The sequence below is a fragment of the Galleria mellonella genome, unplaced genomic scaffold (assembly GCF_026898425.1).
Source record: "Galleria mellonella isolate WM207_F2 unplaced genomic scaffold, CSIRO_AGI_GalMel_v1 utg63, whole genome shotgun sequence".
NCBI classification, from domain to species: domain Eukaryota; kingdom Metazoa; phylum Arthropoda; class Insecta; order Lepidoptera; family Pyralidae; genus Galleria; species Galleria mellonella.
The window spans coordinates 1230807-1250323 of record NW_026442130.1 but is presented as its reverse complement, the minus strand read 5'-3'; the positions used below and the strand labels follow the sequence as shown (position 1 = coordinate 1250323).

Sequence of the window (19517 nt, the reverse complement as noted above, 5' to 3'; positions counted from 1 at the left end):
TCAAACGCAAATAGAAGTGACATTAATGTTTACAATAGCTGCGGTAATTATCTGCCGGTCATAATGGCATAGCACTGTTACTCATACAGCATATATCAGTTCTGGAATTATCCTTATTTTATTAATTCAGTTAATGTTATTAAATACAAATATATAAGTTGAGTCAATATTGATAATAAAATGAGAACAAATATTAAACAAGGACACTTAATTGCGCGAAAAAGGAGAGACTTTAATGATGACAAAATTAATAGATATTGAATTAATTAACCAATGAGTATACTTTATTTATATTTTATAATATAGAGCAAGGAGTCCCAAACTTATTTTGTCTACTGCCCACTTTGAGAATAAATTAGTTTTTAGCGTCCCCACTTTTTTTCACCTACTTAAAACTCACTATTACTTTAAGATCAACAAATCACCCCCCAACCCTCTACACGACGTCCCCATTTTTCTGGATCTCTTACTGCTTTAGGCCTACAGCGCCCACAAGAAGGCGTTATCACCCACTTTGGGAAAGGCTGATATAGAGAATGAGCAAGACAATATTGACAATTTAATCTGAAATTGGAATAGTAAACAAACGTATTGACTAGTAGTAACTGTTGCTTGTAGATAAAAACAGCATTACAGGCTACAAGTCTGTACTTATAAAATTGTTTGTCCTGATTCCTAACTTTATACAACCAAAACTACTAAGTCTATAAATCTGGAAATTGGAACATAGTTTTATATATATTCTTTATTGCACTTAAACAATATATTCGACAATTAGTTTAACAACTTGTTAGCAAGGGAGGACTTATCTCTGAAAGAGATCTCTTCCAGCCAACCCAGTGTAGTTACAGAGAAAATGATTTAATTTGGGTAATCCAGTGCAGTTTTAATATAAAAAGTAAGCATCCACTAAAGAAAAGACATTTGAAAATATCAATATAAAAGTGCAAAACGAGAGACGACAATTAGTACAAGTATAAAGCTTCTAAAATACATAATTGGTTGCGTATTTTAGATTTTAATATTTAAAATATAGTGGAGATACAAACAAAAGAAAATGACTTCGAATTAAAAACAGATGCTACATTTCTGTACAGTTTTCTAAATGTGCTGACTTAGAAAGCGAATATACTAGTTGGGCCATCTATATAATTGTAGTATTTTAGAACTTTCTGCGTAGTAAGTGGCTAAGTACCACGCGTGTTAGCTTTCCACGCCGCGGGATGGTCTATTTCTGACAGCAAATCGCTCGAGTTTACGTATGAGCCGCTATATAGCTAGACTTTCACCGTGTAATGTGGGATAAACGCTGAGACATTTTTAAGACACTTCGAAAAGGTTTTTATGAATTCTGAACCGACTTTGACAAATTTATTGCAATCGTTTGGGTGCAATGAGTGGATTAAAAATGATAAAAATAATCTATGATAGTAAATTAATTTTACCTGCGATTTTGTTCGCGTGACTTTGATGTGTTTCACTGAGCAAATTAAAAAATAGCTCAAGTCCTTCTCCATCTAATACAGTATGTGTATAAGTAATTTCTTAGAAATTGATTAAGCCGTTAAAATGCTAAGGAATAAGAAATAAAGAATCTCACTTTCACATTTGAAATGACTTTTAAAAATTAAATAATTTACAATTAACTCCATAATAAACCTACAACGATATAGTTACTTCTAATAATTTTGATTAAATTTTACGACGCAGCTTTAAATTTTAGTGTTGAAAAGAGAACAATAGATAAAATTATTTTGACATTCAAAGTCACCACAAAAATACGAGCCAATTGACCTATATTGCGCAAAGCTGTCATGAAAAATAAATAAACTAATCGGCCTATAGCAAAACAAAAACCTACACAACATGGCAACCCAACCGGTTTCTATTAAACAATTACTGCGTAATCTTTATTACCCGTATCGAGTAACGAATGATGCCAAAAACATAGACCACTGCCTCCTAAATACAAACACAGCATATAAAATTAAAGAAATCGAACGATTCGCAACGGACTTTTAGATCCGCAATTTGATATATTACTTCTCGATGACATCATGTTATAACTTATAATTTCAGAGACACAGTAACGCATGGGAACAAAAAAGAATACCGTAATAAAACAGTAATATTCTTAGTATTGCTAATTCCAGAGGTACGCACTATACTTGTGCTAACGGAGCTAAATGCGACTACATGCGTCTCCCATATTCATGGGAACGCGGTAACAAGCATGCTAGACAGTTTATTACTGCATGCTCGGTGCGGATAGACGTTAAACACTCGTAAGGGATTTAATTACTAGATAATAGTCTGACATATAGAAGCGGTGAGTTTCATTACGTCGCCCAGTCAGCTGGGCCGAGTTTTACAACGTGGAAAGTCATTTGATTCTCGTTTGAGAGGTTCACGGTTAGGCATACCATTATTGTAATCACGACAAATGGTTATACATGAAACTCTCAAACAAGAGGCTTAGCTGTACTAGTTGTCACGACCGAAACCTACATAGAAACGTAATTATAAATACATTAGCGTAAGTGCTTTACTGTTCGCTCAGAGAACCGCCACACAATTCTTTTCGTTCTGACTTAATGGGGCTTATGTCTCGAGTGCGTTTTACGAAAATTCCCTACAAGTCCTTTTTAATCTTTAAAGAGTCCCGAATGCTGGGACGCAATAATGGGTACACCAATTTATGTAATAGACTCTAGACTAAATCTTTTCATATTTACACAATGGAGTATAAATATTAAATATTTAGTACGTATAAATCAGATAAAGACGTATCTAAATAGGAAAGCCCTGTGTTACAAAATTCAATATCTTCTTATCTTGCGAAAGATACTATTGAGAACAAAAGGAATTTTGATGAAAGGGAACGGAGTAAGCTGAAAAAAGGGTAAGGAGCCGTAATAAAGAAATCATAGACGTCTAGTAAGTAAATTGTTTGATACGCTGACTGGACGACTGCGGTGAGCCAACGCTGGGAGCCGAATCGATTTCGCGCAAAGAAATTATTACCATCGGAAGAGTCGGGCGCTCCAATGCAAGCAATTACATTTAATGATAGTATTACGGAAAGGGCATAAGATAACATTACTGTTGATGATTCATCATTTGGTTACAACTTATTGTAATAGCCCAGCGAACATTAAACCGACTGTTTCTATTTGTTCTTAGTGTGACAGAAACAAAAGGAATTTAATTTAGTACAAGATCAAAAAGGTAAGGGATGCAAACGTCCAAATTAACGGGAAGGTTGTATTCACAATCGAATTATTTCTCTTAGGAGAGTTTCTCATTAAACTTGGAATTAGTTACTTGATTCTCGGGGCCCCCAAACAGATGGCTATGACTGTCTTTGTATTCGAGTTAATTCGAACTTTTGGATCTTAAGATCAAAGGTATTAAGTTTAGTGCGCTTGCTCGAAAAGCCTCTTTCTTTCATTTCCTCAACGTGGAGGACGTCAGAACTTTTCTTATTCCCGAAAGCTGGTGTGTTCGGGAAATGAGGGACATTACAGAGTCAATAGACTCTGGCATAAACCGAACGGAACAGTCAATAAGATCCTCGCTTTTGAGCCGGCCCCGTTTAGGCTAACTTCTCTAGTTACGGTGTGAGGGGAATTCGAAACTACATACTTTATGAACTATTTACAGATACGCCGCTGGTGCGATGCTTGTCATCGAAGTCGTTATCTCGTGAACTGTATTAGGAAATAGAGGCTGCTTCAGATAAAGGAATGCAATACAGAGTTGATATTCAAAGCGAATCTGTCAAAACTTCAGCCGTGAGGAGCATGTTGGACGGTTCTTCGCATTTCACAAACTTCGCGGTCCCGCGGGGAGCCATAGTGCCTGTTCGTTTGAAATTCCACTTGAATATTTTGAATGCATTGCTCGCGACATGTGCTAGTGAACCGATGTCGCCAGATGCTACCAATCAATAAGTCTATCCAAAACGGACGCAGATGCGAATCGTCCAAACATAAACCCGCACCAATGCTTTTCTATCCAAATTGAACTTTTTATTTTCACCCAACAAAGTGGTCATGTTTCTGCCGTTGTAAATGTAAAATTTATAGCTCGCATGCGCTTAAAACTACCTTTGCACTCATAGTATTCCTCGATTTGAATGTTTATGTATCTAGTAAGTGTTTTTAGTTCATTTATCAGTAATAGTGTAGATCTTTTATAGCTTGCCGGCTGAATACATTTTAATTTGCGCTAGATTATATAGTTAAGAACATTAAGAGTTTAATAACACTGTGACGTAACGTTATAGCTATAATACTATAATGGCATGGATGAAGTACATATCTCACATTAAAATATAATTGGTTATTCAATACAAGACGTGTGAGATCATAAGATTAGAGTTTTAATTAATTTGCCCTACAACAGTCATTTTAACAGTGATGATGATAGGTTTAATAATCTATTAATCATGTTGTTTTATTGCGTCATTAAAATAAAACGTCTTCTTTTAGTCTTGTTTTTTTTTTAGTATGTTCTATATATAATTACAAGAATTGAATTCTCAACAACAAGCGCATCTCTAATGCCATTAGGCAAATAACCGTTAGGCATTGAAAGTGTAATGTATCCAGAGACTATGTACGACAGTGTTTGTGCAACGAAACGTCCCGGCCAATTCCAACAGCCTCGCCAGTCGAGCAAATATTGGTACTGTATTAGTGAGCACGGCAGTAACGAGTCACTTTTCAACTGCCTTACAACGTTTGCCTTCATTTCTTTCTCCTTTTACCTCAACTGTATCCCCTACACTTCCACTCCTAATTGTTGACATAACTGTACTCCTATATTCGTGTCTGGAAAAACAACTTTACGACCGTATATTTACATTTCAATACCGTCTGAAATAAATTCTCGATGCCGGGTGGTCTTCCGGGCTATTTGCAAATTTATCTTTCATCTAAAAGGGGAGGCACTAAAAAAAGTTTGAATGAAAACGCTCGCGACGATGCCATATTTCGCTTGGCTTTCTTCATAAATCGTCAGCATTGAGTCGAACTCATCTACATATCCTGAAATTGCCAGAATTTGTTGAAGTTGGCAGGACAGATTTTATGGTAGTATTTTAATGCTTTTATATTCGTGAACCTCACTCGAGGGAATATGTGTGTCTAATAGTAAAAATGTTCGTATAAAAGGTAAATATTTAATTGGAGGTCTCGTTATTGCTATCATAAAATAGAAGTTTGAGACGTCAATTAAAAGCGAAATTTGAACGTTCTCGGCACGAGTGTGTAATTAAGTCGAGAAGCCAGTCTCGTTCGGTGTTATTGAAAATTCAGCTCTGAATCAGAAGAGGGATTACTTCTAAATTACACCTAACAAATAGATCTACACGAACATATTCTATAAAAAAAAAAAGTTCGGTCTAGTCTTTGATGAGGTCACGTTTAATAACTAATTATATATATAAAATACCTTATACAGCGTGCAAATCTTTAAGTGTTTTAATACAAGTTTATAAGGATATCATATATTTGAGGGAGAATAATTATTATGTTATTTTTGAACTTTTATATTTAGTACACATAACAAGTATGGTTCGCCAGGTCTTAATACGACTTATTTAATGGTTAATGAACCGTTTACCTCTATAGATATTTTGATTAGGCCGTAGTTACAACGAATGCCAACAAACTTTATTTCTAACAAAATTTGGATAAATAAATGAATTCCGTGGTATAACCAATTCAAAAGAAAGTCGAAAAGAATATGTAAATTATACAATAAAATATCTTTAAAATCCTATTATAGACAGTCTGAGGTATTCAACGTTGGAACAACAATCGATCACGATAATAAACATGAAAATTATATACGACTTGATATTTTTATAGAAGAAATAAAAGTCGACTATAAAAATATCACTTATACTTATGTTTACAAAAGAAACACTTAAAAGAGCAAAAGAGAAGAATCAAAACATCAACAGGGATCAAAATTAAAAACACATCCAACGACTTTTGAAAGTTACCTACCAACGTGGAACAACTTGATTATTGAAAAGAGTAGCTCATGCCTTATTTGGATCGCCTCGAGGCAAGAACACACCGGTCTCATTGGAGGCGAACAACTTCACTGGAAGTTCAAGGTCATACAATTGTATTTATAAATACATGTTTTACTTTAGCTTCCTTGTGCCGGTTCTGTTGTCGAATTAATATAGAGAGCTTTAATACTATAGAAATAAAGTTAACATTAATATCTGTGCAGGAACGTAATTATAAATTAAATATTTTTCGAGCTTAATATGCAAATTCGAAACCATCGTTAAATAGAGCATTATTATATATGTATACATTTTATGGATAACGAAAGTGAAATTGTTTACTTGAAATGTAATACAATTTGTTCATGAATTACCAAAAATCTAGTCTGGATAAAAGTTTCTACACTTGTTCGTTGCTTGTTTTATTATTATCGTCAACTTACACAAGTAAGTGACAGATCATTGTTACAAGAAAAGATCCCTAAAGAGTTACAAACAATAATGATGATGTATTTTCCTGGCGTATCTAGAGATTACCATGAGATAGGCACACAGACGCGTGCCGTGGAATTAATTTGAATAATTTGTTATTTCTAATTCTACATATCTATTAATTGACGATAAATCAATGTAATCCTATTTCTAATTGAGCGTTTAAATATTGGTTAACTAAATTGATCGACTATTAAAAATAAACATGCCCACGATTATAATCCTTGAGGGGATAGTAAGAATCATTTATTGACCGTTACCTTTGTCATGTTAACACTCGATGCCGACCATGTTAGAATTTAATATGTCAAGGGTGATCCTTACTTTGTTTTAATAGAATTAGTGAAGACATAATTAGAAAGTGACCAAATGCGCAATAATGACGAATAACCAGTTTAATCTAATTTACAATCCGATAGCTTTAAATCTATTTCCTTATTTAACAAAATAAGATATATAAAACTAGTTTTATGGAATAGAGTACTTTACTTTTATAAATTAGTTAATAACTTTAATGAGAACAGAATTGGTAATAACATCAATCATACACACAAGAATTGTAATACTTATTAGACGTTGAACATAAATGCATCGAATGATATTATCTGCAATCTTATGAGATTGGATACGTTCTATCGGACCGGTTCGGTATGCCTTTAATGTTTATTTAATACATCACTTGAATAGATAATAAAAAACACTGCATTAGATATATTACTATTAGTGTTGATGTTTTTTTGATATGAAACTTAGCAAAAAGTTACACTAAGATGGGTCCAAATCGATATCATATCAAGTAGACGTCAAATGGATGTCACTTTATATTTTATGTCTATTCCATGATTAGTATTTAAATCCTAATTCTATTACAACAAAAATTACCACAAGTTGTGGACTAATTGAATCTATAGTAAAAGTTAATTTAAAATTATTTGATGGTTCCGATTCTATACAAGATATAGTTGCAGATATAAACAATCGCGATTTTAATGCTATTAAGCCTGCGATACCGGTTATGGGCGTGGCGTTATGCCTTCCGTGTTCGATTCCCGCGGGGACAGAAATTTGCAAGCGCAAAGCAATTATATTGGAGGCCGAGTATTTTAACCACATTATCACCATTTATAATGTTACATGGAACCGTTTATTTGGCAATTCATTTGTATAACTAAACACTATAAAAGGAAATAAGTATATATATATATGTTAAAAAATTAAAAGACAGCTTGCAATAATTTTATAACTATTATTTACTATACTCTATTACTTCAAATCGAATTCAAAAGCACAATTTGGTATTTATTAACAAAGATTACACTATTGTTATAGGAGAAATGTCAGAGTTCACGGTGCTGTTTGAGCAATGGACAGTTCTTACAATAATACAATTGATGGCGACTAAAGGTGAGGGCCGATGGACAAGTTCAAAGTTATTATAGTTAAAAAGGCTGTAATAGATAAAAGTAATTGATGATTAAAAATGGATTTTGTATAGAAACGTAACAATTGTGTTCTATTGATTGAGAAACTGAGAGATTTTATCAATATAAAATTACGTATTGTTATAATGGAAATAGTTTTTTTTTTTTTTTTAATAAAAATCCTTCACAACTGTTAATTTTTCAATCGATGTCGACTATCAAGTTAATAACGTCAAATGATATCACTCCATGAATAGATCATTGTATAGTGTCATAATTAAATATATTTGTATAGTTATCAACAGATAATAGTCGATAAATCAAATACAATATATATATAGTTCCATCATAATCCACTAATTTGCATCGAGGTCGGCAAAGTGAATCTGCCTAATGTGGAGGGGTATTACCCAATACTGCCTTATATGGTTGAGTTTATTGTTTTATTTATAAGAATCTTACACCTATAGTCGTAAAATAAGAAGTTCATAATTTAAGACATCATGAATTTTAAACTGTCTGGTTGTACACTGTAGTTATAAAAGTCCTACAAGGTTCAGATCTTACAGAGACATTTGAATTGAGAACTTTGTGTCAAAATATAGAAACGAAACCAAATAATGAGAGTGACCAACATTACATAAACTAGTATAAACTGGCAAATACGAACATCATTAAAAGCGAATTTGACTAATGATTATTAAATTACGTAGCCTAATTAACACAGATAATAATGGAGCTGTTGTTGATGCAATGGTCGTAATGACCGGGAACTGGTCACATGTGAAACAGATTAGCGATATAAGATTAAAAGTTTCATCAATATTTGAATATCTTTATGGACTAACTGTAACCCACAGCAATGTCTATGTAGATTTAGATTAAAATTACTCTAATATCAATCCAAGATAGGATCTATCTCTTTATCAAATTTTATTCAAATCTGTTTAAGCGGTTTGTGCAATAAATTTCCAGATATTCATTACTTTGACTTTAATATTTCTAATATCAGTTGGAATGATTATGGCTTATGCTTTTAATGTAAGTGAACAATACAAAGTAATGTAGTTATACTATAAATTGTGACAATATTCTTATTGAATCAATATGCGAGCAAATCTTTTGCAAACAAACTAAAAATGTAGGAATTGCTGATTACTACAACAGTGGCAAAGAAGTCAATACGAGAGTACTGTTATTGAATGAAAATGAAAAATCACATTAGAATTGGCGAAGATATCACTTAACATATACACAAAAAAAGAAAACCGAATTGAGAAAATCTTGTTTTTGAAACCCTTTAAAATACAATAAAAACATAAAGAAACTCAAGGTAAAAATAACAATACAAAAGATATTATACAGTTACCTGACTAGCAATCGTGGTTGATAAAACGCGGGTGGATATGGAGTGATTAATTTCGTTGGCATTCAAAGGATTCGAACTCCGTTCCCCGAGTCACGCTACTGTTGCTGTAAATCATCAGAGAGCTACAAATCCAGGGTTGCTCAACCCGAACATTACTACTAAATTAATAACTGTGAAACTTTATAATATGAGGCAGACTAGTGAAATATAATAAAACTGATTCTAATGTATAAAGTAAGTAATGATTAGCCAAGTACAGTCCCGGGATTTTCGGGGCCAGAAAACAGCCGGTATCCCGGGATTGTATTCTCTTTTAATGATGACTATATAGAAGATAGAATATACAGATGAAACAGCGAGATCTATCTAATTCAATAATAGACTATAACGATTTTTTTTCGAAATTCGCCACTTTAAAATAAGACTAGAAATAAAGTTGCACAGCATTTTTATTTCAGCTATTTGGTTAATGTACTATAATTAATAGTATGACAAAAATTTGTTACTAAATTTGCCAAGTATAAAAAAGAAACTTATAATACTATATATGTAAGAAACAATATATAAACCATATTGTACGTTAGTAACAATTTTTAGTTAAATTTAGTTACACTTGGACTCACGTTACAAGCACGTGCGGGCAACAAAGCGGAGTAACACGACAATTAGCAACTTTAAACTTCCGCAACAACAGCTGATTCAATTAGAATGACATAAGTGTACAATTGGTGTTTAATACGTGTATGTAGTTTGTTTATTGTCCAAAAGCTGTTTGGTCGCTACTTCGTACGCGCAGATTATTGAAGAAGAAAAACCAGTAAAAAAACCACTTCTAGATGGCATTTCGAAATAATACATAGATCAGTTTTTAAATTAAATATTCAGCAACGGAATAGTGAAAACTGCATTCATTTTGATGCAGTAATTTTTGCGTGATGAAACGGAACAAACATAGATAGATGGGTTAAATTTCCATTGTCCATATCAAGACCTTCATCTAACTTAAAATTTGGTGTATGTTTTATATTGGTACAATTTTTAAAAGTGGTTATTTCATCAGAAGTAGGACATACTTCTGAAATCCATGCATAAGAAGTAGAGAGCAAAAAGCCTGTTTCTCCTACCGTGTTACCCTCATATTAATTTTGTTAAGTTTGAAGTCTTTTTTATAGGAATTTTTCTTTTTATTTAATCTTATTTAAAAATTTTTGTTAAACTATATGCAAGTATGAACTTGTAGAATACGATAAAACTGATCCTATTCTGTCGAGTCGACAATGGCATTGCGGGCCGTTGTTGACAACGTCTGGATTTTTTGATAGCGTTTTCCCTTTTTCGTCCGTGCCGTTTTACCGTTGAAATGGTATGCTGAACACGCGAAAGTGCCAAGAATTCTGTTTGGGAATACAAGTTAGAGATAGTATTTAATAACCATTTAATAATAAACTTTTATGAAAGGTAAGGTTTTATACTGAACAATCCTATATTGATATAACGTCCTCTATTGATCTCCAGATGTCAGTAGTCTGGGTTTTGATGGTCTGTATTCTTGCAAAAGCCGTTATAGAGAAGGCAGAGAAATTCGAATTCAGTTTTTCATATGGTAACAACTACAAGTATATAACGTTATTTATTAAGGGCAGGCCATACTTTATCATTTACACTGCCAGGAAGTGGATTTAAAGTAGTAATCGTCGTTTGCAGATAAAACAGAGACATGACAAGGTATTATTTCGACAATAAAACTTCCAATGATATTAAAAGGAGATTGATACACAATCAGAGACTAAAAAATGACAATACATATTAAGCGTATTTATCTAACTTATGTAGTCACTTTTAACCTATCAGTGACGATTGTAACTAAACGAAATGCCAAATTTTATAATAATAAAACGTTCAGAGTAGCAGTTTCATGTTTCCACTAAGTATTCGACATCGATCTTGGCCTCGTCTTTATTGTATAACTGTGAACAATTTAAAATGGAACTATTGTTTCTAGTTGCATGTGAATCTTGAATTTTTTTTGTATATCGATGAATATTCGTTATACTTTTCATTATTAATTCACGTAAAAGAACAAATACAATGTAAAAACTACTTTTACAAGTAGTTTCGTAAGATTTACAATTATATACACATAACCATAATAATTTGTCACTATTTGAGGCTACAACAGGAAAACAATCACGTCACATGACATTTTGTCCTGAATTAAATCATTTAGAGTGACTCCATTAAATATAAATTAAAAGTAATTAATTATTCGAATTAAATATTAGTCATTATAAATAATTAACATTTTATTTTTATGGGTGGTCAACTAATTGATATTACGTACAGCGCAGAATATTTGAACTCTACTCGTATTAAGATTGTGTTAAACAGAAAAAAATCTACTTCAATTCTGGTAACATAAGTATTTTGATTTCAAAACTAAACTACTAAACTGATTTTGATAAAATTTCCATGGAACTAATCTGTGTATCCTTTCAGATAAGAAGAAAAGCATTTTCCAAATCGGTTTACAAACTGATGGAGTTATGAGATGTTGCTCGTAACTCCGTCAGTAAAAAAACTATAAACGAATTGAGAACCCCCTTCTTTTAAAGTTGGTTGATAATAGGGTGCGTTCATCTATGAGAAACGTTAATAATATAAGTATTAATAATATAATATTGTACGCCGATGTATTGTAAACTCTAAAACATCGTAATCTAGCCGAGAATAAAACAGACAGAATAGACAGAGAGACAATTTACAAACAATACTACGAAGAATTCCAATCGATCAATACATCTAAAACCCTACCAACCCTCTTTAAATAGCGTGATGGTAAAACACAATCGAGTTCTCGTTTATGAAAGCGCACTGCCCTAATGGAACCGGTTATTCGAAATAAAAGTGTCTGCTCACACAAAGGTCACTGGCGATGCGCTGAGATGACTTCAACTTTAAGATCTCTATAAAGAAATGCAACGTCAGTGATATCCCGTCGCTCACGTTTTCTATTAATTAATATTATTTTTAATAGAATAGGTAATAATTTACGTATTTCAGTAATTTGCATCCGAGACGCTAATCGTGAGTTAGATTAGCAAGTCCTCCAAATAATACGTTACGTGACATCATAAAAATTTGCGCACAACTCACGGAAGTCATAATACCTAAGATACGTACAAAAAAAATATGTTTTTCACATTAAAATTTGAATGCCAATCTTATCAAAATCATTAGAAATTAATTGCTTTACTAATAATAATAATAATAAAAATTGTGCAAATCATCACGTTCTACTAGCTTGATGTCATGAAATAGAATTACGATCCTTGATTTCACATCCTGGATCACTCTCACGCAATAAAATGACGGAGCTGGCCTGTAAAGAAAACTCGGAACCAAGATAGCATGAACAAAAGAGAAATTTATTTTTCGAAAGCTACCGGGATCGAATGTCGTCCTTTTTAAAAGCCAGTCGTAAATTTTATCGTTTTTAGTGTTCCGTACAGAAATGAGGAAACGAAACGTCAATGCAATACTACAGGACCGTAAAGTCGTACCATTTAGTTAAATAGCTATTAAAATGGATAGTTTTATTTAAATAATCAATTATTGTACAGAACACAACGGTACACTTGGTACTAAACGTAAATGTAGTGTATTAACTGCATGATATTTGTAACATATCATATATCTTTACTACGTTTATAAGTAACTTGCCAAGATTGACTGCTGGTTTGTTAAATTTAAAATTTTGAAAAGAGATTTGGCGAGTTCGTATAGTTGAAACCACGGTTGTTTCTACGATGATAAATTTGTTGTTACAAATTTATATTTAAAAATGTAGATTATTTAATTACAATGTAATAAATTCATAGAGCAATAAAACGTAATTTATTTTCTAGATTATTTATAGTAAGAGAAGTAAAATAAGTATATTTAAAAGTAGTGAAACATGTAGTTATCTGTTACCATGAACAAGAACATCAAAACAAAGTTCCAGTAGTAAATCTCGCAGCAAGTAAAATCAATTACTGTTAACTGTAGAAAGAAAGCTATTTATATAAGAAGCCGCCGCTGAAAACATCCTTACGATTTAAGCAAGAAAAGTATAGTTGGCAAACAGTGATAATGTTACTTTTATGCCCTTGTGGCCTTCCATTACATTCCAATCAAACTTCTACAATAGAGTTGCTACATCTAAAAACACCTAATCAACGTGGCGTGAGCTTTAACAAGGAACTTGGTAAACTTCCCTCAAACCCAATCAGCATACACAAATCGGTTAATGGAGTAAGAGTAGGCATTCTCGAATGATATTATACAAGATACATGAGCAAACATCAGTCGTAGTTTCAGTTTGTTCGTGTGTTAAATGGCTTCTTTTGCTTTATTATGTTTTCTTTTATAGTTCTAGTTGTTATGAATCGATACAACTCTTTCTAGCTAGGAAAATGTATATATTTATTATTGTGGAATAAATATTTACAAATCCATTCGTAGTACAAATACGTGATTATGTTTACGACATCAGTAAATTTCGTCAAATGCATTTGATAAAATTACACATGAAAGGAAACATGAAGCTGTAAAATAGATAAGAACGAAATACGTTATATGTACGTACAAAAAAAAAAACATCAAAACAATACCTACGCTAAGATAAAAAATGATTAAATAATTTCTAGAAATAGTTTATTATCGAAATATATTTAAATAATATTAGTGCAACAGCTGCGAATGTAGAATAAAACATCGTACAAACAAAACCTTATGCGGAAAATTCAAGTGAAAGATATATGGTTTATTTTTGTTGTTCCACCATGAAAGTTGGCCGTCGCGATTTTCGTTCTGCGTCAACGTTGCTCGGCCAAATTTATAGCTATTTGCAGTTCAGACTTTCTGTTTTCACATGTCAGGGTTTGCGATCGCAAGTTGTACAGTATGAGTGAGTATGAAGTATTCCAATCCGGCCCAAGGTGTTTTTCTCCTAAATTCTATCGTTGTAACAGCAAATTTGTTTTTTCTTTATTTTTATACGGCTATGATAAATTGATTTTACCACGAAATGAACAAATAAAAGAAATTCCTTCAGTGATATTTCATATAAAATATATCCCTGGAAATTTGCAGCACATTTCATATTTTTAACAAACATCACAGTTGTAAACACTTCTCGAAACTCTCACCCAAAAGTGAGTCGTGTTGAATAATTTCATAATCACGAATCCACTAATTTTTATTGTAAATACGCACGATCGGTGTTGTCTGTAAGCAGAGGCAATTGTCTTGGGCAACATTCGCCGTAGTATAATGGTACCATTAAAACGCCACCCACAAGTGTAGAGTAAATTGCATTTGCCGACATAGGTTCGTATTTTACAATCAAATGTTGATTTGCACTGAGCTGCCAACACTGCATTAGGGTACATAAATTTGCTTACTTAAACGATAAACTTATGCGAGGATAGGCTTGAACACGAAATTGTTTCTGAAAGGTAACCAGCAGCATTAAATGTTAATTTATTATCCCCAATATAGAATTGTTTTGTTATTTTAGGTCACTCCGTTAAAGCTACATCGTATCAATTTCAACTTATAGCCTCGACGTGGATTTCAATCAAAACTCTGAATAGGAATGTAACAGGAATTCTCGAAATTTTAAAACCGAACCTTTCGTGATCAACAGTTGTAAGAAAATCAACATTATAGTAGACAAGCACGAAGGAATGGGTGGCGTTGGACTTGTTACGCGAACCTTTTCTTTCTAGGAAGTGCTTAAAGTAAATTAAAAGCAAGCAAGGCGTGTTTTTCAGTCTCAAACGTATAATCTAACAATCAGCCGGAGAACGGACAATCATTATTCGAGTAATAAAGGCACACGGAGGCGTGAGGCAACCTTGGTCGAAAAGAACAGTTGCCATAGCCAGTCGACAACAGCACGGCTACATATTCACGGTAAAAAATCTAACAAAAACTCAACCGACTCGAGTCCGCAGTTTGCCGTTCAGATTATAATGATCCGAAACCACGCCCTAAGTTAATTTTGTTATATCTCGTACTTTGCATCGAGCTCGAAGATGCTGTTGTTCTTTTCGTACATAATATTGATTTCTTAATCGCATAATAGATTTAATGAGGAGCATCATACTCCGACAATTAGCATCATGGCAATTGAAATAGCGATAATTATACAGCCTATTGTAGTATAATTATAAAAGCGTACGTACGACACAATTGGAATAGTTTCCTCATATTACTGAGATAATTTGAGTTATAAATGTGTCGTGATTTGATATCAGGAAGCAAAAGATTTCCGCCGATGCCTACGTGATAAGTGGTCAGGAAAATTCGCATTTTAAACATTACGAATGCGACGCGAATGACCCAAGATTACAATTTCCTAGTACCGAGAGCGTGTCATACAGACGAAGCGGACACGCGCGATACATTGGCCGTACGTACGCGAAAGGCCACTCACACTACGGATGAGACTAAAAATATTACGGGTTGACATTGAAATGTTAATGCACCCCGAGGGTTCGCTCGCGCACAAACGGATATTTTGTTCATAGCAATAAAACCATAAGTTTTTACTGTCCTATTGATTGTTTTGACTTATATACCAACTTTAGTTGCTAGAGGTGCGATAACGCGAAAAAACTATAGGCAATGGTCGTTGATCTCCTGTCTTTTACGCAGCAGAATGCGTCATATCAACCACGCCGTCTAACTGCGTCCACATTGGTATCGGCTCATTTGTTTTATTCAATCATTACTTATTGTTCATATTCAGCATCAGCAAATAATTGTTTTGGTTTTGTTTGAAAAATAACTATGAACCTATGAATGTGGTATTCCCCTTGGCTGTTTGGTATATTTTAGTTCGTCACATTTAATTTAATTTGTTGTTTGTATTATTTAATTTCGCGTTGTTTCATTTCAGTCTGTTTAATCTTTATTTATATGAAATTAGCAGAATTGACTAGTAATATTTGATATCACATTATCATGGTATTATTCCCCATTGCTGTTTTTAAAATCTCAGTTTTAAATATTACAAGGTTGGTTTTATTGCTAAACTTGAAAGATTGTTTAACAAAATTTAATTATAATATTACACGGTATTCCCCAACCCTAAGCGTCCGGAAACTGGGAGGACGTGATTAGTAAAGTATTTATTGCACAATATTTTAAAACACTTTCATTAGGAACATGTTCGAACATGTCTTTTATAGATGGAAGGACGAGTGGAAGGACAGATAATAATTTAAATAGATATCAATTATTGTACCTATTTTATTATAATATTTCGCTTATTAAATAGATAATATTTATGTATCTACATTTACAAGGATATTTGCAAATTTATTTTTCCTCGAGCCTGCCTGACTAGTGACTGCATTCTATTGCATGTTCCTACTTCATTACTCGTTGCTTGTAACTCGTTTAGTGAGCGAATTGAAATTCCCTATCTCGCCAACAGATTTGATGGCCACTGTACTTAAAATTAATTATATTTATTTATAAATTACTTAATATATTTTTTTCATAACTATAAGGTATTTTGTTATAATTAGTAGTCTTCGATAATTTATGCATTTTAGTCAAAACTATCAAATATTAAATAATTTAATTTAAATATTAATGTACGCAATAGATCCGTAGAACGTGATTAATAATTTATGTATTTTTGAAAAAAATCGAATTATTCTTTTTAATAATTTACCTATATTTAACAAAATTAGCAAATATTAATATCAAGAATACATCAATCAACTAAAATTATGAGATATTGAATACCTAATTTGAAATAGTTGATTAATTAATTTGTAATTATTTAATCATTTATTTACTGTACAAAATGAATTTTTGGAATAATTAATAAAACATAGTAGAGTATGTGTTTTATATTTTTTTATTTTAACTAGGTTCAATACAAGTTGGTCATAATGAAATATTGAGTTATGTACCTATTAGAGTTTCATTTTATTATTTTAAACGGTTCTCTATAACTATAAATAGGCCATTAAATATAGTTACACAAGTTTTAATTGAAGTTCTCTAATTAATAATTAATCTCTAATTAAAACAATTAATCTGTAATTAAAAATAATTATAATTGAATCTTTCTCTTATTTTTAATGTAACTACTAGTAACTTTTAAAAAATAGTTAAAACCTATAAATAAATCTAACTAGCCAAGTGCCTGTTTTACTTTTCAAGTGTATACTTGTAAGTTACAGATGTTTATCAATAGTTGTATTATTTACTACATTTTTATTACTTTAATGTGATAGGTACGTCATTTGAAAAACATGTTTACAAAATAGAATTACATTATTATTTTTCGCCATGCGCCGCCTGGAGTGATAAACTGAACTGCGCATTATTTTATTGTTTATTTTTTATTATGTATTTATAATTAATTTGTGATTTTAAATTAAAAGTATAATATTTTAACTTAACTTTTAATTTCGTATATTCTGTTTATGTAAATACACAATTTTAAATAAGTAAAATATATTTATTTATAATAAATTAGAATTATTTTTACTTAAACATTAAATTAACCACGTTTATTATTTTAAATATCCAATATGTTTGTATTTTAAGTAATTATGTTAGGATATCCCATTACTTCGCTAATTCTAATTTTTTCTGTGTACAGTAAACTTATTATCAATTTATGAAATAGATTTAAATATTTTTTTCTAAATACTTTTCGAGGTATTTTTTATACGTTTGATTTAAAATAAACACTTTATTATTTATTTTTGTACCTATATGCTATTTTTTACTAATTTTATTTAATACATTTATTTACCTACTTATTTTATTTCTGAGTAGGTATGAATTTTTTTTTTCACTTCTGTTGTATGTAATTCATGTTTATGTTTATAATAATTTTATAAAGTTTATTTTATAAAGAAAGAAAAAAAATTAGTCTTAAATTTTTACTTCATTTAAAAAATATGATAAGCATTACTTTCTGTTTTGATTTTTTTATATGAATAAAAACGTATCTTTTTTATTAAAATAACTATTTATTTTATGTTAAATATATTGCTGTAGTTAGTCATTTAAAATTGTTTTTATTTATAAATTATTTTAACTAGCAAATAAATTAACTCAGTCTTTTTAATTATTTTCATTTCATATAATTATTATTTGTTAATAATTATATTTGAAATAAACGTCTAACTAATGTTTAATGAAAATTTTATTATAATTTGTCTTAAATTAAATAATAATTAATTTATTTTATTTTTGTAATTTTTACATTTTATTATTTTATTTAGCACTGTGTTTTTTCTACATCCTAGCAGGACCTACCTGTGTGGCATCCGTATACGGGGTTGACGAGTTTTTGTCGACCAGCTGGGAACCGAACACCGGTACTCCGCTCGAAGTCGGCGTAAGTGATCGCACATCCGAAACTTGCTGGGGCACCATTTTCATTAATCCAGTATATAAAAAAATAATAAAAAAAAAATAACCAAGCAACTAAAAACACAAACACAGTTCACGTATTGCACTCAAAAAAATCACTAAATACTAATTTGTTCGAGTTTTTAAAAGTTTATATTATTATTATTTTCAGTTTTTATTGCAGTCCGAATAGCGCTAGGAGTTTGTGATTTTTCCCGTACCGAAGCCTCTCGGCAACCGACGCACCGGAGAACTCCCAGTACCTGGACACTATCCTCAAAGCTTTCTCTTCCAGAAGGGGATATCTACTGCTTTTTTCTTCGCCGGCGATCGGTCCAAAAGTCATAATTTTAACGGGTCCCAACCGCAGCTCATCTATTACTGCGGGGCGATCGTGACAAAATCAATCGAGAAATGTTATTTCGTAGCGGCTACGTTCGCACTCCGCAGTGACAGCGAACCTACTGAAGTACTGAGCGGCAACGTGTCGAGCGACTGTCAATATACCCGCGCGCTCAGCTGTTCGCCCCTGCCCCGCGCCGCGCAAGCGTACCTCGCCCCCCGCTTCGCAATCGCACTCGGACGGCCGATGTGGTTGCACGCGCCAATATTTACACACAACGAGACGATTCCACATTCAAATATATCGTTATTGTCTTGACAGATCTAGGGATGTACTCTTACTCGATGAATTATTTATTATGTTTCATTCGATTTATTATTGAGTTGTTGTTTTTAAATATAAAACATACTACGTTGTTTTATAATACAATTA

The 19517-nt window shown here is 32.0% G+C and overlaps 1 protein-coding gene across 1 annotated transcript in view; it reads right to left on the bottom strand.

Annotated features, from left to right (window-relative positions):
- LOC113521604 (transcription factor Sox-12-like) overlaps positions 1 to 19229 on the bottom strand; it is a 118855-nt gene extending 99626 nt beyond the window's left edge. Inside the window, exon 1 of the mRNA XM_026907181.3 lies at positions 18647 to 19229. Coding sequence (XP_026762982.1) covers positions 18647 to 18772 — 126 coding nt within the window. The 5' untranslated portion in view covers positions 18773 to 19229. The remainder of the gene's footprint in view (positions 1 to 18646) is intronic.
- Between the last annotated feature and the right edge of the window lie 288 nt (positions 19230 to 19517).